Below are 25,091 nucleotides of genomic sequence, written 5' to 3'. Positions count from 1 at the left end.
TTGCCACAAGAGTTTGTTGCGCCCGCAACAAAGTCCAAATTAAGAGAACCACATCTGGTTCAAATTAAGAGATTCCATCCGAAAGTTTGAAAAGTGACTCACATGACTATAGTCCAACAGAGTGCATGTGCTTTCCGTTCCTTTTCTGGAATTTGTGTCCATTTGCCCCCAACTAAGGCAGCTGACAAGAGCGCTAATTGAACTTTGCCTATATTATATTCGTTCGGAGTGAACTTTGCCATTGTCTAGACAAATTAAGAGCAGCGGCGACCGAATGAAATTTATGTATGTCGCCCGCAGGGGACATGCGGTGAATAGTGTTTAATTGTTGGCTTTGGGGCCACGCGTCGTATACGCAACGTTGCCCAGTGCCACTTGTTTGGAGCGCTTTTTGTACATATGTGTGATAAGCGTCGTCAGTTTGTCTGGCAATGAGATCGCCAGCAGCTGGTGTTGCGCTATTCGGGGTGTGATGTCATAAGTCAACACAAGAGGAATCTATGCTATATGGCGATCGGATCGGAGATCGTTAATTAAAATTTCCAGCGAGTACTTCATTAGCATCGTCGTCAGCTGCCACGCGTTGCTCAGCTGCCGCGCTCCAATGCTTAATTAATAAATCAACGCTTGCACTCCATCTTGGCGATGGCCGTATCTGCTACCCCGATGCTGATGCTCGTGATAATGATGATGATCATGGTGATGGTGAGGATGAAGATGCTCGCCGAGATTGTTGCCATGCCGGGCCAGACAAATTGACGCGAAATTCCACATCTGTGGGAGGGGAGTTGCTGGTGGTCAGTGGCTAATAAAAATGTTAAATATAGCTGCCGCCGATGATGATGACATCTGTGCCATCGAAGCGGAAACGGAAACGTTTCTAATCGCCAGCCACGGATCTCCGAGTGGGCCCTTCGTGTCCACCAGTGGGCAGCTGAGCTCTTAATTGGAGGCTGGCACTTCCTGGTAGCCTCTTATCACAGAAGCGAACTCTTGAAATCATATATATTGGAACAAATTTGTTACAATTGAAATGATTTAGCACACATATTAGACACTTATATCCTACAGGAATTACTCCACGAATATAAAGTATGAGCATTCAGTGTCCAGCAGAACATATCAGTTGTATCTTAGGGCAGCTTATCACAGAGAGCAACAATTGACTGTTGTGCGCAGTAGGTAGATATCTTAGATTAGTCATAGTATAGTTTCAGAGGAATCAGAACTTAGTCATCTCTGAAATGCAGTTAATAACAAACCTAATCGAGCAAAAATAGCACAAGAGAGTGACTGGCGAATGTGATTATTTAATAATTGTGGCATATGCGCGGCAAAATAATAATACTACTTTTACGTATATGTGCTGGTGTTCCACGCGAAGTAAACAATAAGAAGCGTTGATAGAAGCGGGCAAAACAATCACAATTAGAGAAATATGCAGTCAAGTGTTAGCTATAGTTGTAAAAATCGCTAAATTGCAAATGGGCGCGCGTCGCGTTTTAGTTTTTCAGTATGTCTAAAAATAAAGCGAAGCAAATAAATTTACATTTTTAATTGCAATTATCGCTGGCTATTGTTGTAGTTGCTCGCTGGCTACTGTTTGCCTTTGGCGTTTCGAACAATTAAGATGATTTATTAGCAGCGCATTTTTATGAGACGCAGTACAAAAGAAATGGAAATTAAATGGAAATTACTCAGATATATTTATGCTCCGTGGTGATCGCATATACAAATTGATTTATCACATCTATCGTTCGGTTTGCCTATTGCCTGCCACATAATTACAATCAAGACAATTCCAGGCTGATTTCATAACCGGAGACGAAAGCTAATTGCCGTTTTATGCTGTCACTGAAGACCGTCTCAGAGCATAAAGATCACAAAATTATTTGAATTTGAATGGATATTAAAAATGTTAATGAAAAAAGTCGTAAAAATTTCATAGAGCAAAATTAAAGAGGAAAATCGTAAAAACAAATTTAAACGACTATTGCCCGTCTGCGGTTCAAGAGCAGCTCCATTAACGAACTGCCCCACATATGTACATATATATACAACTAAATGGATTTATCGGCGAGCGGGGGAGTTACACTACGGCACGACCAGGAAATGCAGATCCATCACATTGGTACCCGTGTGTCCAGTGAGCACGTGGTGCTCTCCCTGCGCGAGATTCTTGTAAAAGTTGTAGCTGTCGCAGTTCCGCAGCCTTTCTGCCAGTTCATCGAGGGTGTGATCACCCAGATAGGATTCCACCACGCTGCTGTCTCCAATAGCTCCGGCCGCATCGGTTGGTCCATCGATGCCATCGGTTCCGGCGCTCAGGAAGGTGCAGTCCCGCATGGCCTCGTCGCGGTAGAGAGCCTGCGACATCAGTAGGGCCAAGTGCTGGCTTCTGCCGCCCAATCCTTGGCCAGAAACCTATGGAAAAAGAATCATTAATGATTTGATGACCACTTTGAAGTAGTTCCCACAAACTTTAATGACTGGCTCTCCTCCACAGATCAGGAACAGTGGCTTCTTGCTGCCCATGTGCTCCTCTAGTGCCCTCCGAAAAGCCGGATAACACCTCTCCCCAAAGGCGAACTTCTCCCTGAGTTGTGGATCCAGTATGCCCTGCTGTTTGGCCTCCTGGATACCGTGCAGTAATCTCTGATAGTCGCCAGCCACTTGAGCCACGTCTCCCTGAACAGCACAACTGAGCACGCAGGGAATGTAGCCCAGCTTTTCGGCCTCATGAGCCGCTGTGGAAGTGGCAATCACATTGCTGCCCACTACAAAGACCTTGTGCTCAGGCAGAGATGTGTTCTTCTGCTCCTCCGGCTGCTCAAAGACCCGCCGAATCTCGGGGGACAGCTCTTCCCACACATTATACTTCTTAAGGATGTCGGATGGGGATGCTGCCGCCTCGGGTTGGATTGTGGGACCGCAGGCAATCAGCTCCAGGGGATCACCGATGATGTCGCTGAGCACAAAGGTCACCAGAAGTCCCGCCTGGCCGGCCAACCTGGCCAAGCGACCTCCCTTGATGTCCGAGCAAGCAATCCTGACAGTATTGATCTCCTGGATGCTGGCTCCCCGCTTCATGAGCTTATCCGCTATGCTGCGCTTGTCCTCCAGCGTCAAAGGTGACCGGGGCAGGGGCAAAAGAGCAGAACCGCCACCGGAGATAAAGACGAAGAGGATGTCCTGGTCGGTCATCTTCTCGGCCAGCTGCTTGATTTCCCGTGCTGCCTTGAGAGCATTCTCATCCGGCAGATTGTTGGCTGCTCCTTCGTGGACAACCAAGCCAGGTGCCACCGGTTGCTTAAACTGCTTCAGGGTGTTTACCGGGACACTGAGGACTCCACCGGCCGAGGTGGCTCCCAAATCCTGCTGGACTTTGTTGGCCATTCCCAGGACTGCTTTGCCAAACCCCACTATGTGGCAGGTCTTCCCGCTGATGTCCTGGCGCTCTCCATTGAGTTTTATGGACATATCCGCTGCGTTTTCCCCGATTTGAGGCCGCAAATCGAACTTTTGGAAGTCAGCGAATACCTTTTCGGGATGCACGGCGTTTACCGCCTGGACAAAGATCTGGCGCATCTGCTCCCAAGTCTGTCGCTTAGCCATTATGTAAAGGTGCTTCGGACAGGGCGATCCTAATCAGCGATGCTGAAATTCCAGTTTTACTTATCATTTTCAAAACAGCTGAAGATATTATCTATTTATTAGTGCGACCTCAGGCGGAAGATTTGAAAACACCAAAATGTTAGGGAATGGTTAAAATATCTTCCCTAAAGATGGATTGAGCTATTATGTACAAATTTATTTAAGGAAAGTATAAATAAAAAGTTAAAAAATGTTGTCTCTTAATTTAAAAATTTAAAACCTATAATATTTTCAGCAATTTAAAACGGAAGCCCCCTATTATGTTACTGGTATGTGTCGCAGACTGGCTGCTATGTCACGCACTGCTTTTAGTAATGTTAACAGATACTGTTAATTCAAACGTGAAAATCAAACGCCACTGAAAAATTGTACACTTCAAAGTAATTGAATTAGTCTAGAATGTATAAGTTTTTGACATACAGCAAATTAATATTTTCATTCAAACAGTGAAAGACGAAAGCAAACGCCTGCGAGTTTATTGAGTAAATAAATATCAATTGCCTTGTTGGCTAAACAATTAGCCTAACTAATTTACCAACTAGCTGCTTTATTGATTATGTTTTGATGTAAGCGCCACTGATTAGTTAATACATTACTTTCACTAAATCAGAAAACAGTTCAACCGTGAAAATGCCAATTTAACTAGGCAAATTTACACTTCTTGGCAAAGTATTGTTTTTTTGCCTCATATCGGCTCATATAACCAGCAATAATACCAAATATTGAAAAAAATTTCGTAACACTAATTGATTGGAGCCAAACACGTGTGAAAAATTTGATTTAATACCGGGCCTTAATCGCATGGTTAATTAGAGCGTTTAACAATGTTTGCTTGGAGCCCTTAGATATTAGCCTACTAAATCACTCGTTCGCAATACTTTTCCCAACACAACAGCCCCGCCAACAACGCGAGCTTCGACTACTTTCGTTCTCGTTTGACACCAATTGGTACATGTGCCCCAGTGTGGGTGCTTACATATGTATGCCACTGGCTTAATCAGTTACCAATAGAAAGATCGCCGGCTGCGATACCCGCTCCACTTAAATAGCAACCGCTCTCGTTGCCCGGAACCCAGTTGACACACGGCATTAGAAGTACGAGTATACGGGACATGAAGTCGACAGTTTGGCTCCCTTTGCTGAGTAAGTTAATCCAACAGATAGCCAAAAAGTACATCTATTACATGGTGTCTACCTAAACAGCCCTAATTTGGAGGAGTGCCATTGCCAACCCGATATTGGGGCTTTTCGATCCAGGCTGCCAAGTTGTTAGGGGAGAATGTCCAAATAAGAACGTATCCTTTTGGCTGTACTCGAAGTACGTAGTTAATACTTAAATAAGCAACAAATATGATAACTTTTTTCACAGTTCCACCCGGGAAAACCCTATTCTTCTGGATCCCCTCGACCTCAATCCGTGGAACTTCCAACCGCCACGTCCTCTAAAGATACTCATCCATGGCTACACGGGTGACCGTGACTTTGCTCCCAACTCCTACATCCGTCCCGTGCTCCTCGATCACGAAGATGTCTACGTGATCTCCATCGACTATGGACCACTTGTGCGATATCCCTGCTACATCCAGGCAGTTCAGAATCTTCCCCTAGTGAGTCGATGCTTGGCGCAGTTGATCAACAATCTGGTCGATCGAGCAATCGTGGCAAATGACCAAATCCACTTGATAGGCTTCAGTTTGGGTGGTCAGGTGGCGGGGCAGACGGCCAACTATGTAAAGAGAAAGCTGAAACGGATCACTGGTCTGGATCCTGCGAAGCCCCTCTTTATCTTGGGACCAGATTCAAGAAGATTAGACAAAGGAGATGCCGATTTTGTAGACGTCATCCACACGGATGTTTTCGGTCGCGGATATCTGCGCGCCGCTGGTCATGTGGACTTCTACCCAAGCTTTGGAGCCAAACAACCTGGCTGCATGGAGGAGAACATGCAAGATCCTAGTAGCTGCAATCACGAGAGGGCTCCTCGCTTTTACGCCGAGTCCATCAATAGCACTGTGGGTTTCTGGACACGGCAGTGTTCCGGTTGGTTGCTCCAACTCCTTGCACTGTGTCCCACAACAGGAGATCAAGCTCTAATGGGCTATCATGTCTCGGATAAGTTGAGGGGCTCGTACTTCCTCCAGACCGCAAGTAAATCACCCTATGCCCTAGGAAAAATGCAGGATGTTGACAATAGGCAGACCCTGGCCAAGTTCCATTTGAATTTTGATCACATCGAAATCGACGATGACTACGAACCGCAGTTGTTGGAGGCGTTCCTCGAGCTGGAGGCGGTGAAAGTGGTGGTCAAAATGGATGAAAGCGATTTGGATAAGCAGTTGAACTGGATCGATCGGGAGGAAGATGAACCTTTATCGAGAAATTTAATTAAATAGTTTAATTAATTTAACATTCAATATATGACTGCATTAAAAATTATATATGTAAATAAAGAAATATAACAAAAATCAATTTGTTTTGAAGACCTTATGAATCGGAGGAGAACCTAACTGAAGAAAGAATATTACTTAAAATATATTTAAGTAATCCTATAAAAGAAATGGAATTCCATGAACCATATAAGTTTCGAATACTCGAATAACATTTTAATAAGTTTATTTTAAAAATCTACAAAAAAAACTCAATTTTTGTCACCTACAATGTTGTTATTTCTCTGCTATACCATTTCTTATTTTTATAAAATCCATTATGTTTCCAGTAATTAGTTTCAAAGAACTTCCTTAACAAATCATCATGTTTATGTTCTCCACTACTGCTCCACTACGATATTTTCATTGCCAGTTTCAAACACCCTACCCCACCCGCAGTGACCTTGACCCGCTGAATCTCACCCACCCTTGGCAGCCTTGACTTTTTATCAGCAGCCAGTATTGTTAGTCTTTGTCAATGCGCCCTCATGTTTTATGCAATTTTCAATGTTGGGCCGTGCAAATTTAATAGAATTTGCTTTAGAATCCGAGCTTAGAGCAGTTTCGACTCTAGTCATGAGCAAATACAGCACGCTGATCCTTCTTTTGACAATAATCTCCGGTTTTTGCAAAGGAGAAAATCATACGCGTGGGTGGCTGCCAGAGTTCTGTGTCGTCGGCGAGCAAAAGTGTCCCAACTCGCGAGTTTCGTTTTGGCTTTACACCAAGTGATGAAACTAATAATTATAATAGTAAACATAATCTGGAATAAGTATTAAATATTTCCAGCCAAACACGCGACGATCCCATACAATTGGACCCTTTGAATCCGCAAAAGGACATCTTCGAGTCGCTTCTGCCACTCAAGATACTCATCCATGGATTTATAGGCAACAGGAACTTGACACCCAATTTGGAAGTTAGAGATGTGCTGCTCCAAACTCAGCCTGTAAATGTGATATCCGTGGACTATGGGACATTGGTGCGATGGCCGTGCTATTATCCTTGGGCCGTGAATAATGCACCAATTGTCTCTGAATGTCTGGCCCAGATGATAAATAATCTAATCTTAGCTGGCATCAGCAGACGTGAGGATATTCACTTGATAGGCTTCAGTTTGGGAGCCCAAGTAGCTGGAATGGTGGCCAACTATGTGAGCCAACCTCTGGCCAGGATTACTGGCCTGGATCCTGCGGGTCCTGGCTTTATGATGCAGCCCTCCTTGCAGCAAAAACTGGATGCCAGTGATGCCGACTTTGTGGACATCATACACACCGATCCGTTCTTCTTCTCGATGCTGCCGCCAATGGGTCATGCAGACTTCTACCCCAATCTCGACCAGCTTAATCAGCGGGGATGCAGTTACATCAGCAACTGGAGGTTTTACAACTGCAATCATTACCGGGCAGCCGTATACTACGGAGAATCGATAATCTCGAGAAGGGGTTTTTGGGCCCAGCAATGCGGCGGATGGTTCGATTTTTTTTCGCAGCGGTGCAGCCACTATTCCAATATGCCCAATACGCAAATGGGATACTTTGTCTCAGAAGAGTATGCTATTGCCAAATAATTTGTAATATTCTTTTATGACATAACCTTTTGAATTTTCAGTGCCTCTGGCTCGTACTTTCTCACCACCCATGAGGTTGCTCCTTTTGCCAAAGGACCTCTGGTTGAAGTCGAATTTGACGTTTCGGAACTTCGAAATTTCACGGAAATAGAATTAAGATGAAATATAAATACGTTTAATTATTGCTTGAGATAATTGTTATGTATACATAAGCAACGGCATGCTGGTTAGTTTATACAAATATTGAACAAAGTAGCTTGACTATGAAACATCAAACGTTTGTACCTAGTTGAAACGTATAAATGTTCAGTATAAATTTCGATCTCTTTCGATCTTGACCTTTCCTATTGAGTACTTTTCAACAATGTTTGTACAAGTTTTTATCAAAAACAAAAATGAATATCGGCGGGCTGCCTTGATACGCATTAAAGAAGACTACAAAATTTTTGATCTAAAAGTAGTGTTGGAAAGGCACACCAAAATTCCAGTGGAACATCAAAATATTAAATTTTTCGATGCTGTTCTCAAAGACGAATACCTCTTGTGCAAGGTGGCGAAGAAATGTAAAGCTGACCTCTTCGCTTTTTGTAATGAAGAAGTCTTTAGTCGTATCCAGTTTTTGGACAATGTAGAACACCGCTGCCAATCAATGCTGAAGCTTAACGACCAGAGGGTGAACATGCAGTTGTCCAATGAAGTTCGGCCGCAGATCGTCGGTTTTGCCGGTGGGTGCTCAAGGGAGAGAGAGAGTTCGGTGACAAGTAGCAGTGGCCTCTCTAGTAAGAGAAGCTGCTTTATGTCATCCTGCTATTCTAAATCTGAACGCAAGGCCTGCCGTGACCCATGTGACGTTAAATGCTGCGATGGGGAGGATAATCGTCCTCCGTACACTAGGATAATGCCCGAAGATCGCCGATTTGGTGTAGTTATCACCAATGAGGAGTGCCCCTGCGACTGTGAATTCAATTGCATTTTAGAGTTCATGGCAGAGGCATTCCATACTACGCAGGACGTCGCCTCCCTAAACTTTAGTCAGTGTACTCCGGTAGCTGAATTCGACTGCTCTTTGCTGCTCGTTGCCGAGGACAGTGACTCCAGTGATTGGCTTCTCCGGGTAGCCCGACCAATGTGTCCACCATACAGATGCACGTCATTCATCAAACACTTTGATCTGGTGCGGTGCACATTTGTTATTCCGATGATCGTGGAACGACGGCTCTGCAATGTCTTTCAAATATTTGAAAACCAAAACTGCGGCCTTGACACCGGAAAATGGTGCGTGATGGAGATGGCTCCTTTGGATATTTGCTCAGATACATATGCGTCGAAGGTAATCTTCCCGGATTCCATCAACTATGAGATTGTGGCTTACATCGACAACGAATCCAAGGAATACATTGAGCATCACTGCAGCAAACTAAAGTATATAACGTGGCATCTGCCTGTGGACTTCCCCGAAGGCTTGTCATGTACATAAGTACATAAGATAATCGCATTATATGTATTCTATTTGTACGCTACAATAATCAATATATCATACATTCTTTTATGAAACCGTTGGAAATATTTTCAGTCGTATTAAAATACCAAAAAAGCTTTTCACGCAACCGAGCTTTTGCTCGCCAGTGCCAGTACGAACTTTTAGGCAGCCCCAAAAACGAAAGACTTGGGACACGAACTCGGCAAGTCAGTGGCTCGACGGAGCGCAATCGAATCGCACGTGTACGCGAACTTCGGGCGGTGAAAGCCAAGATCGATTGGTGGCCAATCTCTTTGGAATACCGCGCGTGCCCGCAGTTGTAAAAGAAGTGTGGTAAAACACAAAACTGAATCAATTTCTGCGCAGAGGCAGCCGGAATTATGCCTCGCCAGCTTTGCCGTCGTCTTGCTGTGCATTGAAATCGAAATCGAGTCCAATGACCAGCTCTCGAGCTGGTGCCCAAGCAAGAGTTTCGCACTTTAAGACAGTTGAGTCGCCGGTCAACGAGCAGGCCTTGACCCAAAGCCCAGAAGAGTTCAGAGATTCCGCCAGATACAACCCAGTTATATAACAGCACTTGCAACTGCAATTGAAATTAAAAGTAGCGTGAATTTGCAAAACATAAAAGCCGAAAAAGGAAAAGCATGTGGTTACAGTGCGCGAGGAAACCAATACGTGCAGACTTTTGGCTGCAGCTGCTCTGCGTGAGTTTTACACTCTTTCGCCTGGAATTCGCCGGTTCGTATATGCTGTGCTAAAAGAAAAAACCAAAAAGACACAGATTTAAGTTAAACTTTTACTTTCGCCCTGGCTGGCACTTTTTTCTCCCCAATATCTATCTTTCGGCCCTGTCATTGTGTCTGCTGTTTTTGTTTCTGTTGACACTTCAAATTGGCGTCGTTTTAAATTTCATTTTTAACTAGTTGCACAATGTTTACCAGCATTTTCCTCTCCCGATTTCGACCTTGCCTCATTTCTTGGTCAACAACAATTTAAATATCTTGACAGACCTATCTTCGAGTACCAAATACTTCAAGGGGCTCATCCTACACAAAACAGCTGCCTTGTCATGGTGTGACTTTTGTAATCTCACGTAGCCGAATTAATTAATTGACCCGACTACCGTTTAAGTCCGTCCCTAACTCTCTAAAATTTTAGGCACTTAATTTATTCATATTTTTCTGGCCCTGCACCTTGACACTCTTTGTAGCTTTTGCAATTTATTTAGTGCCCGGCATTACTTTATTGCCGCCGACAAAAGTGTCATACAGGGCGCATACGCCTTGCAGGGCTGCGTGTCAGTGTCAAGTTTTGAATTCAAGTGCATTCAGAGGGCTACGGCCGCCAGATGATATAGAATAAAAGCTTTTGAAGAGGGCTGTCATTAGGCCAGATTGCTGGTTAATGAACCCAAGGAAATCCAAGCAATTATAGCTCTAAAGCAGGTCAACTATATGTTAAAATCTAGAAGCAGTTAATTTTACATTAAAGCCTGTGATGAAGAAATATTTTAAGAACCGTGCCAAAATGATTATCTAATTAAAATCCAAGGCATGCAATGTATTTTGCCACCGCCAAAAATAAGGTTAAGCCTTAGGTTATGACACACAAATCTCGATATCGATTCGAAGTCAATTGGCCAATAACAACCAACGTAAAAAACAAGCCAAACAATGTCCATGACTCATGGCAAATAAAAAACACAAAAACCCACAAATAAACAAAGTCAAAAGCGAGCCAACCCAAAATCATCTTTCACTTAGCAGGCGATTAATATTTCGTGTCTCGCGTCCAACTCTCTTTTCTCCTTCCGCATTCGACTGCTTCCGTTTCGGGACTGATTTGTGTTAGTTGGACAGTGTTTTCCGGCCAGCCCCATGCAGCCAAAATTTCCCCATGAAGTTTTCCCGCCAAAAAACATAAACAAACCCAAAAAAGTCATTTAATTGGCGTGCGTAATGCCCGAATGGAAAAGAAAATAGAAAAGGGGAGGAGGTGGACTTACATAAGTTGGAAAAAGCAGCTCACGAAGTCCGAGATAAGCGATTGTGAAAAACAAATGAAAACAGCTGAAAAGCTCAACACAATTGAGGCATGACCGCGACCACAGCCCACCGCTAAGTGGGGAGCAGAGTGGAGTGCGGGTGGGCACTGATATGGTTACAGGGAAAGAAAAGGATCCTAGTAAAGGTCCTATGAAAGGGCAAAAAAAGCTATTGGAAATACAAAAACACGTGAAATGGTTTAGTTAATACCAATTCATAATTCATCTCATTATCGATTGCATTTATAGCATATAATTTTCTTTGTCTGTATCGCGGATATCGGTGGGCGGTTGAGTGGCATTATGCTGCCCCTTCTGTGATGTAAAAATACGCTCGTTGCATGATTAATTCAACCAGCTGCTGGTCTAACGAACGAACACTCGTCATCGCAATGGGAGTGAAACAAGTCGTGTTCACTGTGTCGCTGGGGTATTTATATATATATATGTATCTGCCCTATAAGGCAGCCGATATCTTTGGGTATTTCCAGTGGCCACCCAACCGGCAAGAGTCTGCATCTGCAATAGTTTCATAGACCGGTTGCATGACTTTCGGTTATCGTTTAACTACAGGCTAACTCCAACCACAAGTGGGCCAATTGCTAGTCAACATTTTGGCGCCACCAACTGAGCGCCAGTTGAAGGTTGATTCTCAGGTCTGCTACGTTAGATTTTTAATTTGGCCATTTAGATTCAAAGCGCACTACTTGGGTTTCATACGCATGCGGTGAGCTCAACACCGCGAACAGGAAAGATAGTTGGAGCTATATAAAGGTCGTTCAAAAAGTGGCAGGAATTGTTTACTACATGTTATTTTATTATAGTTAGCCGCATATTTGTCTCTCTCGTTAAGAACTTTTAAGTACTCCGTAATTATTGCGAGGCTATAAGTTATGAAAAATATTACAGCCAGTTTGTGTGATCATTTTGCATTTTGTACCTCTATACCCTAAATTAAAGATTACTAAATGAATTGTAAAAATCATTGATGCATAAAATATGCAGTAATGTAATAACCAGGCAACCTAACCACACATGTGAACCCATCCATCACAATTGCGAATCCAAACCACTTGGCGCATATCTGTTCGCGGGCAACGAGCCAGGTGTCAGATAAGCCGATCTCAAATGGGATCCTTCCCCCGTGAGTCGGATGAATAAATTACGCATACTCATTCCGCATCCAGCTCCAGTTATATCATGAGCGGCGCGTTTTGTCAAAAATAAACCCAGTCGTTGGTGGCAAATCGCAAACAAAGAGCAGGAGGCCACAGAAAATAGCGTCACTTCCGTTTGGGCCTGACTTTTACTTTCTGCAACCGAATGTTGCTGCTGCAACTGCAACAGCAATCGCATGACATTTGCAGCGTGCCAAATTGCAAGCATTCAATGTCGCTGCCAACGGCTTATGTAATTAAATGTAATATCTCGCAGAGCGAAACAAGTTTGTCAACTAAAATCTTGTATCTTGAATCTCACATCCTCCATACAGCGGCCCAAAATGCGGGAGTGGTGGCAGCTGCCGTGGCGGCTGGACAAAACCAAACGCAGGTCTATGTGACGGATTCTTGCCTGCAAAAGCCGTACCGCTGCCCTCATCCGAAGATCCAGTTTTATCTGTACACGAGACGCACCCAGGAGCAGCCGGAGTTCATAGATGTCCTGGATCCGAACGCACTGTACTACACCCACTTCAATCCACGCCATCCCACCAAGATCATAATCCATGGCTTCGGGGGCGGCAGGACTCTGAGTCCCAGTCCGGATCTGCGGGAGGCCTACTTCAGTGTGGGCGAGTACAACATCATCATAGTGGACTACGCGGATGCCGTTAAGGAACCCTGTCTGAGTCAGATGGACTGGGCTCCTCGGTTCGGCAGCCTGTGCATCTCCCAGCTGGTCAAATACCTCGCCCGACATCCTCGTGGCGTCCAGCCGGATGACCTGCACTTCATTGGCTACAGTGTGGGTGCCCACATCGCCGGTCTGGTGGCCAACTATTTGAAGCCGGAGGAGGGCAAGCTGGGAAGGATCACCGCCCTGGATCCCACGATATTCTTCTATGCCGGGGCCAACAACTCCAGGGATCTGGATACGACGGATGCCCATTTTGTGGATGTCCTGCACACCGGAGCTGGAATCCTGGGGCAGTGGCACTCCAGTGGTCATGCGGACTTCTATGTGAACGGAGGCACGCGGCAACCAGCTTGTGTGGGTTCGGCAACCTTGTTTCGTAAGTAAAATTTAATTGAATTAAAATAATATTAAATTTAATATTAATGAAATAATTAATAATATTAATTAATATTAACGAATTAAACTTAATATTACTATTATTTAATATTACTATCCATTTATCCCCCAGAAACGTTGGCTTGTGATCACACAAAAGTCACCCCGTACTTTATTGAATCCATCACGACCACGCGGGGATTTTATGCGGGTCCGTGTCCCAACTTGTTCTCCTATCTAATTGGTTGGTGTGAGCCCAAGGACTCGGAGTATGTGCTAATGGGCGAACACTGTTCTCACAAGTAAGGAATACCTTAAACACACATTTTATTGAATATTGTAACAAAACATTAACTTTCCACAGAGCTCGAGGGAATTATTATGTGACCACCAATGCCAAGGCGCCGTTTGCTCGCGGATTTCCGGGAAAAGGACGATCGAATGGGGAGTACCAGGGAGTACGGAGATAATGCAAAATTGTATAATGAATTTTTGGAAAAATGCCTCGATTAATGCATCTTCTACACCGTAGCACTCATGTGATTTTAGCTTGTTTCCTAATCGATACCTATTTATTTCATATTTTTGTTATTAGTTCTAAATGCAGCCATTTTTTCGTTGGGACTTGTACAAATAAATAGTTAAGTTTTATGCTGAATAAAAAACTAACTTGTTTGGCATAATTTTAACATGTTCGTTTTATTGAATTCCAAATACATTTCATTAGGCTTAATTTTGTTGTGGTTTAATGACCTTCATTATGGTATTCATATGGTAATCTCATGCAAGGACTTTATATCATAACTTCTGGTAATGAAATTCAAGAGTTATTGGTGAAGACTGCCAGATTTATTCTGTTTTTAAATTAATAGGGGTTTTAACTCTCCTTTATTCGGTTATGTTTTTTAAATATTCGTTTTGGTTTCTTTAATGAGCATACACTGAAATATATAAGTTTTATTTAAATTTGGTTTAGCTACCATACAAATTATACAACATGGGCGGGTGTTGCCAGAAAAGGGATCTCCGATTGCGTTTAATATTCATAATTTTGATTCAATATTTTATATCGTGTATACAGAACACAAAGAATATTTTGTTACTAATTATATACACGGTTTAAGTATAGCGGTAATATCATTCTACATCTTTTAAATATTCAGAAGATTCTGTGGAGGCGATTCCGCAGCCCCTTTGTCATTTGATTAATGATTAGAAGATAGTTATGATTTATTTTAATAGCATATATCTGGTATTGTGCGCCTATATTTCTGTATGAAAGTTAATGCATGTCCTTCACGCTTTCAATTCATCTCCATGCACAACATATATGTTTGGCTAGTAGTTAAAATACCCTAGATGTGACCTGTTCTTCTGTGACTGATTATAGCCAAAACTGATGGTTTAACACTATTGAAGTTGCGCTCGTTTAGGTTTAGTTATGCTTCGGTTCGACTTGGCTTTATGTACACTTAAATTACTCACAAAAGCATTTAATGATGGCATTCAACTACGAGATACGCTTTATTTACAAACTGTTATGTCAAGTGATTTTCATTACTTTTTTTTTGTATCTTAGCAAGCAAAAGTTTAACCGTGGCTTTCTGGTTAACATATTTATGTTATTATTGTCCACACAGCCCCGAGAGCTTGAGTATCTCTCAACAACTAAAAAAGGGAAATCAAATCGAAATCTCTATTGTTATGGCCTCCAGATTAAAAGAACCATACTCAATTGAAGAATCGGTTTTATATACAGAATGGATGTTACACTAACCTAATATTACACATACGCCCCAGTGGCCAACATTTTTAATTGCCTGCGCGAGCATTCGTTTAAAAATTTGAGCCTAAAATCGAATCATAATGGTAAGTAAATAAAAATGATAGGTCAATGGAAATGTTTTAACTATTAACTAGGCTTACTTCACTAGGTATTGTCGCTTACACAAGCAGTATTGTTGTCTTCAATTGGAACTGAGATCCAAGAACATTTAAAATTGTAATATATAATAGCTATTTGTAAGTGGCTATACGAGTATCTGTGTGATTATTTATTCGCTGCGCTGTACAAATTACGGTATTAGAATTGACTCTTTTAGTTAGAAAATGTTCACGTTTTTAATACATAGTGATTTAAATGTGAATAATTTAAATTACCTTTATATAGTTATTTATCATACTGGTGGCTAGCTTAATACGATCGGGTAATATACAGACGACTAGAAATAATTTGTGTAAATTTGCATGTTCAATGGTACAGTACGAAAGTAAGTGCGTCTAAATATGTATTTGCGGCAGTAATTGAAAACCTCAACTAAGAACTAATTAAAATGTAACAACTTTAAATTAACAAGTGGTGCTTTGAACTAATGAACAACGAAATAATTAACAGTGCATTTTGTAAGTTAAATTTGTGCTTTTAAATCAAAGTTGTGCATAATAACGTTAACGAAAAAGTTTAAATTACGTCAAATAATTTATTTACAATCTACTAGATATTTCGAAATTGGTTAAATTTATTACTTTAGAGAGATTTAATACTTCTTATATAGTAATCATTTTACTTGTACTTAGGCTTACAAAATTATGAATGTTTATAAGAAGAAGTAAATAAAACTCGAAGTAAGCAGATTGACTCAAAATGAACTGATTGTGTCGTTAGTATAAATTAATTTATAGAATAGTTCGAAGTAACCTAACCCTCTGAAAACATTTATTTTAAGTATTCCTTTAGCTTAATATTATTTAAATGTAGTGAGCATATGAAGACCAAGTCTGAGGTTATATGCGCCTACGGCTATCTACTTAAGTATTATTTTTAGTACCTACATCATGCCTTGCTCATGTTAGTTAAACACAAAAGCATACGGTGCATTAATATCAATGAATTAAATAATATCAACAAACATAAACTGTAATTAGTTAACAGAGTATTCTTATTACTTTTGATTAGCTAGTTCTTTTTATGGTTATCATTCGTGCCGAACATCAACAATTGCTTGGGTTTGATTAAAATGTTCTCTTTACACAGAAGGTAATATCATCAACGGTAATAAAACTTGCAGTTCGCAGTTCAACAACAATCTTTGGCTATATATGTATATACGATTATACCGATATAAATATAATTATCATAGGCTTTGTGTGGATTATGTGATTTATGATATACACAAGTGTTGAGTATATATTTCCAGTTCTTTCCCTATCTTGTGTTGCAGTTTCGTTTTCGGAGCATGTAAATAGAAATTCGCGTAAGCGAGACCCTAATAGTATATACTATGTATGCTTTATAGATCGATTAGGCCAGTTTGGGACTATGTGGGCTAATGGTATTGGTAGTGGTTATCGGTATTGCTGTGTGTGCATATGTAGTTTCTCTCTTAGGTACATAGTTTCATTGTGTTAGTGTGACATGTGGAATCCCCTTATTCGCTGACAAATTCGTTACTCTTTAGTTATATATTTATATGCTTATGGAAAGTTCTGGGATCCCTCCATCGCTGGAACTCAACAAATAGAGAGAGAATGGGGGAAAACTTTAACGGCACACCGAGAACAAACAATAAACGTCAAACGATTTCCGACTACAACTAAAAGCTATGATATATATCAGTGACCTATGGCGAACCCATTACTGCTGCTGGTATCCCTGCGGATCGTAGGACGGCATTTGTCCTTGCGTGTAGCTATACTGCCCAGGATTGGTAACATCCCCGTAGGCCGGTGGGGCATCCTCCTCCGCAATGGGCGGAGCACTACTGGCCACGGCGAAGGGATTGTTGGCCACGTGTCCTGTGGCGCCGTAGCTAATGGCATTCGACTGCTGCATTTGGCTCTGCTCAGTGTACTCCGGGGCACCCTATTCAACAAAAAGATACAAATATAATATAATAAAATATAAAATATTACTAAATTAATATTTTTTAAACTTGTTTACTTACGAAAGAGGTTTCCTTCATGTAGTCGCCCAGCATGCCCGCCTGGCTAGGATCCGTGTTGGTAATGGCACCTGGTGGTGGAGCCCACACCTTTTGCTCCTCGGCCGGAGGTTCCGCCCACGGCTGCAGCTCTCCGGATGCGAAAAAACCATAGAAAGTGCAGCCAACCAAATGAACACAGGCGGCCAGGGTGAAGACTGTAGTCCAGCACCCGGTAGGCTACAATACCAAATAAATGTCTTAGCTACAGAAACGACCTTACATTGATAAACTCCAACTTACATTAGCTTGGATGAGGCCATCAAGGGCATAGGGCACGATGATGCCGGCCAGAGTACCAATTCCATTCGAAAGACCCATCAATATACTGGCATAACGGGGAGCAATATCCAGGTGATTGACATTATAACCGGATATGGCAAAGCCACTGAAGGCCACACCGCAGGTCAAGGCAAACATGGCACCCGTCTGGAAAAGACAACTTATAGTGTTGAGTATATAGACAATTGTTTATAACTTACCGCCGTTGAGGAATGTGCCACGAATAGGAAAAACAGTCCCTCCATGCCGAAGCCGCCGCAATTGAAGAGCTTGCGCACATTGGTGGTGGACAGAATACCATTCTTTCGCAGGTGATCCGCCAACATGCCGCCAAATGGAACTATCGTGGTCATGATCAAGTGGGGCAGCGAGCCCACGAAGCCCGCCTCCTCCACCTTAAAACCGAACTTGTGCTTGAGGAACGAGGACTGGAACAACACCAGGAGGTAGAAGTTCCAGGAGCGGCAGAAGTTGGCCACAATGATGGCATAGACCGGCATCGAGCGCATCATCTCCCGCCACGGAGTCGTCTTCAGAGATGGCATCGTCGGATGAGCCGACTCCCCGAGCGACTTCTCTATGTACTTCAGCTCGGGTATACTGATGGCCGGATGTTTGCGCGGGTTCTCGAAGCACAACCATATCCAGAACATGTACCATATGATTCCGAACACCCCGTAGGCGTAGAACGGCGCCTGGTAGCCCACGGCATCGGCCAGAAGTCCGGACAACGGAAGGCCCACCACCACGCCCGCGTAGGAACCGGAAAAGGCCAGCGTCGCCAGTCGGGAGCGCTCCATGGGCGGCGCCCAGAAACGCCAGATACCGTGGCAAGCTGGATAGGTGACGCCCTAAGAAAGATTATGTTGAAATAAATTGATATATGGTATGTGCTTTGTGAAATTAAAAAGATAAATCTAAAATATAGTTAAAACATCCTTTTTGCAAAGTAACACTCGCTCCCTTCCGAGTCGAAGAAAAATTACATACTCCCCAGTCCTTGGCACAAAGAAATCGCATTAAAATAAATGCTTTTGTTATTTTTTCCTGCCCTGCCAGGACCCCCATCCCATTGAGGGCTTAGGACATGTTTCCATTTCACATATTTGCTTTATCATAAAGCAAAATCTAACCCTCCCCATTTTCGCAACATCACGCAGCCGTAATCCCCGGCTTTGATCTGTGGCGAAATCGAATTGGGCAAGTTGTTAGTTTGGTTGGGCTACATACCTCGAAGAGGCCTTGCAGGACCCTCACGCAAATCACCACATGACCGTGCATCAGGGTCATGGCGAATGGCACGAAGAGATGCAGCGTGGCGGAGCTCACGATGGACAGCCCGAATATCTTGTTGGCCGGGAACTTGGAGGCGATGAAGCCGCCGGGAATCTGCGTCACCAGATAGCCCCAGAAGAAGGAGGAGTCCACATGGCTCTCCACGGCGACCGTCCAGTTCATGAACACAGTCTGCAAAAATCCGGAAACACATTTTACGGGGTGAGTGACGGAAGCTCAGCAATCATTAAAAAGCGCTCCAGGCATTTATTAACGAGCGTCAAGCAGGATTCAGAATTTCAAATTGGTTTCTATGATGGGTCTGTGTGGGGGCGTGTCCTTTTGTGTATGTATGACTTTTGAGTCACATCCACCCACACACACCACACACTCCCTAATTGACAGCAGCTTCTCGTCAAATGAAGAGAATTTTATGGATAATGCTCATTTGATGCCGAGAATTTAATCAATTTAATATGCAAATAATTTAAGGAACAACTTTAAAATCGGTTACCGTGTAGAGCTTAAAGATTATTAAGCTGAATATAAAGCGAGTTAAGAGGATTGTAAGTAGATTATTCCCCTGTGAGCACTCACCCCATTGTGCTCGCCTTTGAGCTTGGCCGCCGACATATTGCACCTCATGCCGAAGGCGATCATGAATCCCACGCAGGCCATGGTGGCGATGGTGTAGCGGGCCGGCATGCAAGGACACTCCGCCTTGCAGTACTTGTCGATCTTGCGGAGCGGCGGGCGCTCGATCTCCTCGAAGGAGGCGGGCGAGTCGGGCCGGTCGTCGTCGTCGTCGTAGGCGTGGCCGCCGCCCGGTCCGCGTCCCTCCCGGTCGCCCCCCTCCATCTCCTCGTAGCCACCGTGGCCGCCATGATAGCTCTGCGATATCTCGAACTTCTCCATATTGGGCTTCAGGCTGTGGAAGAAAATCAAAAAAGATCTTTATTATGCATTTAGTTAATTCAATTCTGTAGCATATTCCAGCAATTTTATCCTGGGGCATAATTCATGCCAATTAGAGCGGATAGCTGGCCAAATCAACAGGTCAACGAGAGGGCGTGAAAACACAAATATTTTCGGCTTGTTAGCGGCAACAGCTGCCACCCCCATCCTATTTCGCCCACCGGAGGATGTTGTTGTTTTCCCAAGGGTCCCAGAGGAATTGTGGTGACTAAGGGGAGGAATCGCAGAAGGAACTTTCTGAACGTCCTGGGAGTGGAATAAAATTCAATTTTATTAAGTGCCGATAGCTGGGCTACGGGTATTTAAAGTTGATTGGAGCAGGTAGAGGAATACGCAATCGCATTTCCAGATTTGATTTCCCAGTTTAAACACAGTTAAAAGACCTTGTCACCGAGCAGATTGATGGATGTGTGTTAGCTGCTAGCTGGGCTGATAACTGGGGTGACCCCTGGCCACCTAACCACCCCGAGCAAGCCATTAACCCGAGATAAGTGACACATCAACTGAGATATGGCCCCTCTCACTCTCCACGTCATTTGGAATTTTTCTTCATAAATATCCAGACAAAGTCCCTATAAGTACGCAATACAAACTAATAAGCAGCCACCAGCCAAAAACAAGCCACTACAGTGGATATAACTTTGCCGTCGTCGAAGTCGCCGCCTGTCACATAACTCAACTGTCTGCCGCCAAAGCTACCCTCGTCTGGTCACGCAGGACCTCCTGAATAAGAGCAAAAAAAGGAGCTGAGGGAACGACTTGCGTCCTTCGAGCAACTTGCGCCTTGACCGACTTTAAGGCTGACGCCAATTTGATGCCCTTCGCCAAAAGGGACTGCGTTATGCCCATCATTAGATCTGTTGTAGGACCAAAGAGGATTCGATTACCATTTTGAGGTAATATATATTAAGATCTTGGCATTGAAAAATCAGTCACATAAATATGAATGATAACAGGCATTTAAAGGTTTGGAGTATAAATAGCTAGTTACTTTTCAATGATTGACTTCACTATTTTATTTTTATTTTTTCCAAATTTTTATATTAATTTTAGAACATCTCAGCGTCGCATTTTTTAGACACCAAATTTTTTGACGACTAGCCAAACTATCCTTGGCGCTGAAGTTCCGCATTGATTGTCAGTAAAAATGTTGCAGACTCTTTGGCGCCGCCTAGATTAAGGATAACTGGCGCCACAAGCAGAAGGCTTTTGTACAATTCGCCTTTGACTTTAACGTGGCCACAAAACGCGACCATTAGAGATGTAAATGGGGCACATTCGCAGATATATATATGGAGTGTTTTAGTTTGCCCTGACAACTGTGATGAAGATGCTCTGCCACTGAGGGGGAGTGGGAGAATGGGGGCTTGTCAGCGACACGACCGCGTCTTCAATGGCAATTCTAATTTCATTTTCACTGGCAAGGATAAAGGAACTCCTTGAGCACTCCCCCGACGAGGCATTTCAATTTCTTCGCGCCGAGTGCCACTCGAGCGCTTCAGCGGCAGGTTCTGTTGGCAATGGATACGGATACGGAAACGGAAACGGCTCGCAGCTCGTAAAAATCAATTTCATTTGCCTTAAGCGCTGCAGCAGCCCTTCGTCGGTATGCAACACATTCCGTAATGAAAGCGATGTGCCACCTATTGTTCCAATTTCTAATTTAGCACCCAAGGTCCTTGAGAAATCAGACGAGGTGTGCCATCAAATTGCATACCACGACCACACACATTCATCGAGTGTTTGCCCAATATGCCCCAGTGGCACGACTTTATTGTGTTTCGTCCGCAATCGAAGGTGCCGGAGTTGAAGTTCCCGGACACGTGCTGCCAACGTGCCCGGAATTCCTGAGGCACCGGTGAGCTCGTCCGCATGCCACTGCGTTTGTTGTCACCAGTGAAAACTCCCAGGTCCAAAGTCCTTAGAATCCCTTGAAACCCACTCTAATGACTTGTTAAGCATGCCAATAATTTTACAACTTTCCGGGGGGCGCGACACGTGCCGAAGTTTCGCGACGCCGGCTAGTCGCCAGTGCGTATCAATATCGGTACATATTTACTGCATTATCCTGGCATGGTCAAGTTCAGCCAACCACGAGCACCGACCATCCTTGCGTTAAATTGAACTCTCTCCCTTTTGTTCTTCGCAGGTCCATTTGATTGCAATCATATTTCATTCCGGGCATATTGCCACCCGTCATCGCTGTACACTTGCCAACAAAATGAGGATATATTTCAAATATATATATATAAATGTGCTTCCTCTTGCTGGTAAAATATTCTTTTTTAAATCTGAATATTGTGTAAGACCCAAACCCTGTTGTCTGGTTTTACTAGAGTATATCATATCGACTCACCCGCCAAACAGGCCCGTGGCCTTCTCCTTAAACGCCGTCAGACCCTTCATCTTGCTGCTCTGCTAGTAGTACTGATTTTCCCAGACGCCTGTCCTCACTCCGCCCCTGCCTCCGGATCACCGAGTCCTGCTCCTGCTGCTGTCCTTTCGCCCAAGTCAGCGTCTGTCGTGCTTCGTTGCCTTTGCGCCGTTATCACTTGGGCGCATAAATATATTTTGTTGCCTACTTCACGGCGGATTGCCGTGTATATAAGCGTAGCGAATCGGCGGCGGTTAATTTCCGTGAAGCCAGCACAAATTTGATGACTCTATTTTCGGGTTGTCTCGTTCTCTCAGCGGGGGATTTTCACTTGGTCGCCATATGATTTCGATTCTCGTGGAGTTTGTGCATTTTCATTTACAGTGCCTGCAAAAGAGATTTGTATGCGGCTATTAATGGGTCGGCAATTTGTGTTCTGCTGCTGATAAGCAGAAGTCTCGTACAATTTCATCATTTTGCACATTTCTTGTAAGCCGCTTATGTTCATAAATTCACGAGGATTTCGAAATGGTTGTGATGAGGGGTAACTACTGAGCCGGCAGAGCATTTTGTAAATATTTCTGGCATTGTGAGCTGTTTTGATAGCGTTTTATGCTTCATTTGGTGTGAGCATGAAATTTGACACCTCTTTTGGTTGGGGTAATCTCTTTCGAAAGAGTTAGCAAAGTTACGATTATTGGAATTATAAGAATTACAATTTACAATTACAAATTTATTGTTAGAGTAGGAATTTTGAATTTATTGCCACAAATAAGTTTGTAGGTCTACGCATTTTCACAAAATTCTTTAGAAGATTCCATTGGAAGCTCCTCCCCCAAAACAGTTGTACTTTTGACCTTTGGCCACAACGCCTACTTACATGCCACACCAGAGTTACGTAATCCATTTCGTAGTTGGTGCAAGATTATATAATCGGCCTCTAGTCGTAACTTAAGCACAGATATTTTTGGTGATTAACTTGGCTTAAATTATTTGTTAGTAGACAACGAAAATCGTTTCATTTACTTTGTTGTTGTTGGTTAGGATATCACAAATAAGGTACACAGATAACAGATTATATAGCTTGATTATTCAATACGCGATACGCTGCGAATGAGATAAAAAGGGATATGGAATTAGGTAATTATAATTAGCTTTTTTATTTTGAAGAATATATATATATTCCTTTTAATATATTAAATTATATCATTAAAAATTCATTGATGGTTTTTTTTATTATTTATAGCAAATCTCACATTTTCTGAGCAACACTCGCCCGCAAAAATAAAAATGAAACTAAAGTGAAAAACTTAAAACTTTGGATAAACCAATTAAGAACTCAGTATGTGGGACGACAACATCCAGACAGAGTTTGACCACGAGACCGGCGGCAGGTTGTCTATGGAACCGACGACGACGACGAGGACGATGGTGATCCGAATCCAACTCTGTCTGAAGACTGTGTGACGTCCAACTCAAAATCAGCCGCGATGTGGACCTCCAGCCAAAGATCGGCGGAGGACAGGTGGTGGCGGAATATGGATACATAAGCTGGCATCGCGGCCTGGAATGTATCACATACTAGAGAGTATGTACGGTGGGCTTGGGGAAAACTAGTGATGAAGCGAATGGGGGTTGGGGTGGTGAAGGGGTGGGAGGAGCGTAGTATATACACTGGAAATTTTCAACCACTGGAATGTGCGAGATTTTCTTTTCAAGGGTATTACGAGGCGTTGCCAGAAAAACGTCGATTTCTCAACTTCTAGCCGGAAGGCAGCACTTTTTCGAAACACTTTCTATATTAGCACGATTATTTGGATATTTTGAACTATATTTTTTGATTTATTGATATATTTTAGATGTGTTTTCCCAGCTATATACCCGCAGCTCCAGGCTCGCTTTTTGGCCTCAGCAGGACAACGCACGAAGTGAAACTAAAAGCGCCCGCATTCGCCTTTCTTGTCTGCCCAGATGGATGTCCTGCCAGAGGATTATGCTCCTCCGCAGCATAATCAACGCATCCGTCCCGTTCGCACCCGCTGTGGTGAAAAGCTCGCCACGCAGGCGACAGCTGCGCAAGCCCGAGAATCCTTCGAGAGTCCTTCGTCCTTCGGTATTGGTCGACGGCGGATGGCAACTGTAGCAGTTGAGACTGGGGACAGCTGTGGGGGAATGGCACGCCACCTGGCCAAAAAGAACCAATCAGAGGTCCTGGTACATGGGAATGTCCTCCTCTGGGTTGGCATGCGAATCTCAGTCGTGCGTGAAATGCTATTAACATGCTGCCAGGCCATTTTCCATTGTTTTCCTCCTGGCACACAGACGTCCTGCGTCCTTCTGCCGCCTTTTCATCGAATGTCAGCCATTTTGAATATTTTCCCCTGTCTGCTTGGGGCTCAAAATAGCTCCAAACTTGGTGAATTTTTGGAAAATGCTACGATTTATGGATGAACGTTTACAAATGAATCGTGGAGTCTGACCAGCTACAAATAAGTGCGTCCTTTGCTCTTGGCTTTGATCGATTCGAATCGGACGTGATGCTTTTTAAATTCTCACATTTGGGAGCTTGAAATCATCTAATGGATTATCATTAGTTACAGGTTGGTTTAACGGCCACAAGTTTATATCATTAATTTTATTAGCATTCTTTAATGGATTAGCCGATCCTAAACTGATCTTATTTATAAACACGGCTAGTTTTGTTTTTATTAGCCGTTTATGTTCCGAATATCCAAGGAAACAAAAAAGAGTGTTCAGATCCAAACAACACATATACTGAAAGGATGTACTTATTAGGCC

The 25,091-nt window shown here is 43.3% G+C and overlaps 6 protein-coding genes across 7 annotated transcripts; 4 read left to right on the top strand and 2 right to left on the bottom strand.

Moving 5' to 3' along the window:
• Positions 1–1,574: 1,574 nt before the first annotated feature.
• LOC6613101 (glycerate kinase) lies at positions 1,575–3,703 on the bottom strand. Its single transcript, XM_002037548.2, has 2 exons — positions 2,482–3,703; positions 1,575–2,424 (listed from the first exon to the last, which is right to left on the bottom strand). Exons 1-2 carry the CDS (start codon positions 3,613–3,615, stop codon positions 2,095–2,097), a joined length of 1,464 nt encoding a protein of 487 aa, XP_002037584.1. The 5' UTR covers positions 3,616–3,703; the 3' UTR covers positions 1,575–2,094.
• Positions 3,704–4,477: 774 nt separating this feature from the next.
• On the top strand, positions 4,478–6,062 carry LOC6613100 (pancreatic triacylglycerol lipase). The gene is made up of 3 exons (XM_002037547.2): positions 4,478–4,797; positions 4,858–4,972; positions 5,024–6,062. The coding sequence occupies exons 1-3, from the start codon at positions 4,767–4,769 to the stop codon at positions 6,045–6,047; spliced, it is 1,170 nt and encodes a 389-aa protein (XP_002037583.1). The 5' UTR covers positions 4,478–4,766; the 3' UTR covers positions 6,048–6,062.
• Positions 6,063–6,656: 594 nt separating this feature from the next.
• Positions 6,657–7,887, top strand: LOC6613099 (inactive pancreatic lipase-related protein 1). The gene is made up of 3 exons (XM_002037546.2): positions 6,657–6,808; positions 6,870–7,631; positions 7,692–7,887. Exons 1-3 carry the CDS (start codon positions 6,657–6,659, stop codon positions 7,810–7,812), a joined length of 1,035 nt encoding a protein of 344 aa, XP_002037582.1. The 3' UTR covers positions 7,813–7,887.
• A 44-nt stretch (positions 7,888–7,931) lies between these two features.
• Positions 7,932–9,204, top strand: LOC6613098. Its single transcript, XM_032721577.1, has one exon. It carries the CDS (start codon positions 8,015–8,017, stop codon positions 9,125–9,127), a length of 1,113 nt encoding a protein of 370 aa, XP_032577468.1. The 5' UTR covers positions 7,932–8,014; the 3' UTR covers positions 9,128–9,204.
• A 135-nt stretch (positions 9,205–9,339) lies between these two features.
• Positions 9,340–14,095, top strand: LOC6613097 (phospholipase A1 member A). Its single transcript, XM_032721589.1, has 4 exons — positions 9,340–9,868; positions 12,667–13,407; positions 13,540–13,708; positions 13,771–14,095. The coding sequence occupies exons 1-4, from the start codon at positions 9,775–9,777 to the stop codon at positions 13,874–13,876; spliced, it is 1,110 nt and encodes a 369-aa protein (XP_032577480.1). The 5' UTR covers positions 9,340–9,774; the 3' UTR covers positions 13,877–14,095.
• Positions 14,087–24,251, bottom strand: LOC6613096 (vesicular glutamate transporter 1). Of its 2 annotated transcripts, none has more exons than XM_032721568.1 (9): positions 24,174–24,251; positions 23,173–23,399; positions 22,275–22,679; positions 19,541–19,871; positions 18,899–19,135; positions 17,869–18,519; positions 17,630–17,815; positions 17,351–17,566; positions 14,087–17,268 (listed from the first exon to the last, which is right to left on the bottom strand). In XM_032721568.1, exons 3-9 carry the CDS (start codon positions 22,322–22,324, stop codon positions 17,041–17,043), a joined length of 1,899 nt encoding a protein of 632 aa, XP_032577459.1. In that variant the 5' UTR covers positions 22,325–22,679; positions 23,173–23,399; positions 24,174–24,251; the 3' UTR covers positions 14,087–17,040. The 2 variants fall into 2 exon arrangements, with proteins under 2 accessions (XP_032577459.1, XP_002037579.1); XM_002037543.2 differs by lacking the exon at positions 24,174–24,251 and adding an exon at positions 23,549–23,764.
• Between the last annotated feature and the right edge of the window lie 840 nt (positions 24,252–25,091).

This window comes from Drosophila sechellia, chromosome 2L (assembly GCF_004382195.2).
Source record: "Drosophila sechellia strain sech25 chromosome 2L, ASM438219v1, whole genome shotgun sequence".
Lineage (NCBI taxonomy): Eukaryota > Metazoa > Arthropoda > Insecta > Diptera > Drosophilidae > Drosophila > Drosophila sechellia.
The sequence above is the reverse complement of the archived record's forward strand: the minus strand, read 5'-3'. Positions and strand labels throughout refer to the sequence as shown.

Bases quoted from the DNA above. Each gene is read 5' to 3' on its own strand.
- LOC6613101 (XM_002037548.2), bottom strand. From the start codon at position 3,615: ATGGCTAAGCGACAGACTTGGGAGCAGATGCGCCAGATCTTTGTCCAG. The intron at 2,425-2,481 runs GTTTGTGGGAAC...CTTTTTCCATAG, and splicing joins GAGGAGAGCCAGTCATTAAA to GTTTCTGGCCAAGGATTGGG.
- LOC6613100 (XM_002037547.2), top strand. From the start codon at position 4,767: ATGAAGTCGACAGTTTGGCTCCCTTTGCTGA. The intron at 4,798-4,857 runs GTAAGTTAATCC...CTACCTAAACAG, and splicing joins AGTTTGGCTCCCTTTGCTGA to CCCTAATTTGGAGGAGTGCC. The intron at 4,973-5,023 runs GTACGTAGTTAA...CTTTTTTCACAG, and splicing joins TCCTTTTGGCTGTACTCGAA to TTCCACCCGGGAAAACCCTA.
- LOC6613099 (XM_002037546.2), top strand. From the start codon at position 6,657: ATGAGCAAATACAGCACGCTGATCCTTCTTTTGACAATAATCTCCGGT. The intron at 6,809-6,869 runs GTGATGAAACTA...AAATATTTCCAG, and splicing joins TCGTTTTGGCTTTACACCAA to CCAAACACGCGACGATCCCA. The intron at 7,632-7,691 runs GTATGCTATTGC...TTGAATTTTCAG, and splicing joins GGATACTTTGTCTCAGAAGA to TGCCTCTGGCTCGTACTTTC.
- LOC6613098 (XM_032721577.1), top strand. From the start codon at position 8,015: ATGTTTGTACAAGTTTTTATCAAAAACAAAAATGAATATCGGCGGGCT.
- LOC6613097 (XM_032721589.1), top strand. From the start codon at position 9,775: ATGTGGTTACAGTGCGCGAGGAAACCAATACGTGCAGACTTTTGGCTG. The intron at 13,408-13,539 runs GTAAGTAAAATT...TTTATCCCCCAG, and splicing joins GGGTTCGGCAACCTTGTTTC to AAACGTTGGCTTGTGATCAC. The intron at 13,709-13,770 runs GTAAGGAATACC...AACTTTCCACAG, and splicing joins GGCGAACACTGTTCTCACAA to AGCTCGAGGGAATTATTATG.
- LOC6613096 (XM_032721568.1), bottom strand. From the start codon at position 22,324: ATGAAGGGTCTGACGGCGTTTAAGGAGAAGGCCACGGGCCTGTTTGGC. The intron at 18,520-18,898 runs GTATGTAGCCCA...AATCTTTCTTAG, and splicing joins TCCTGCAAGGCCTCTTCGAG to GGCGTCACCTATCCAGCTTG. The intron at 17,269-17,350 runs GTAAGTAAACAA...TTTGTTGAATAG, and splicing joins ACATGAAGGAAACCTCTTTC to GGTGCCCCGGAGTACACTGA.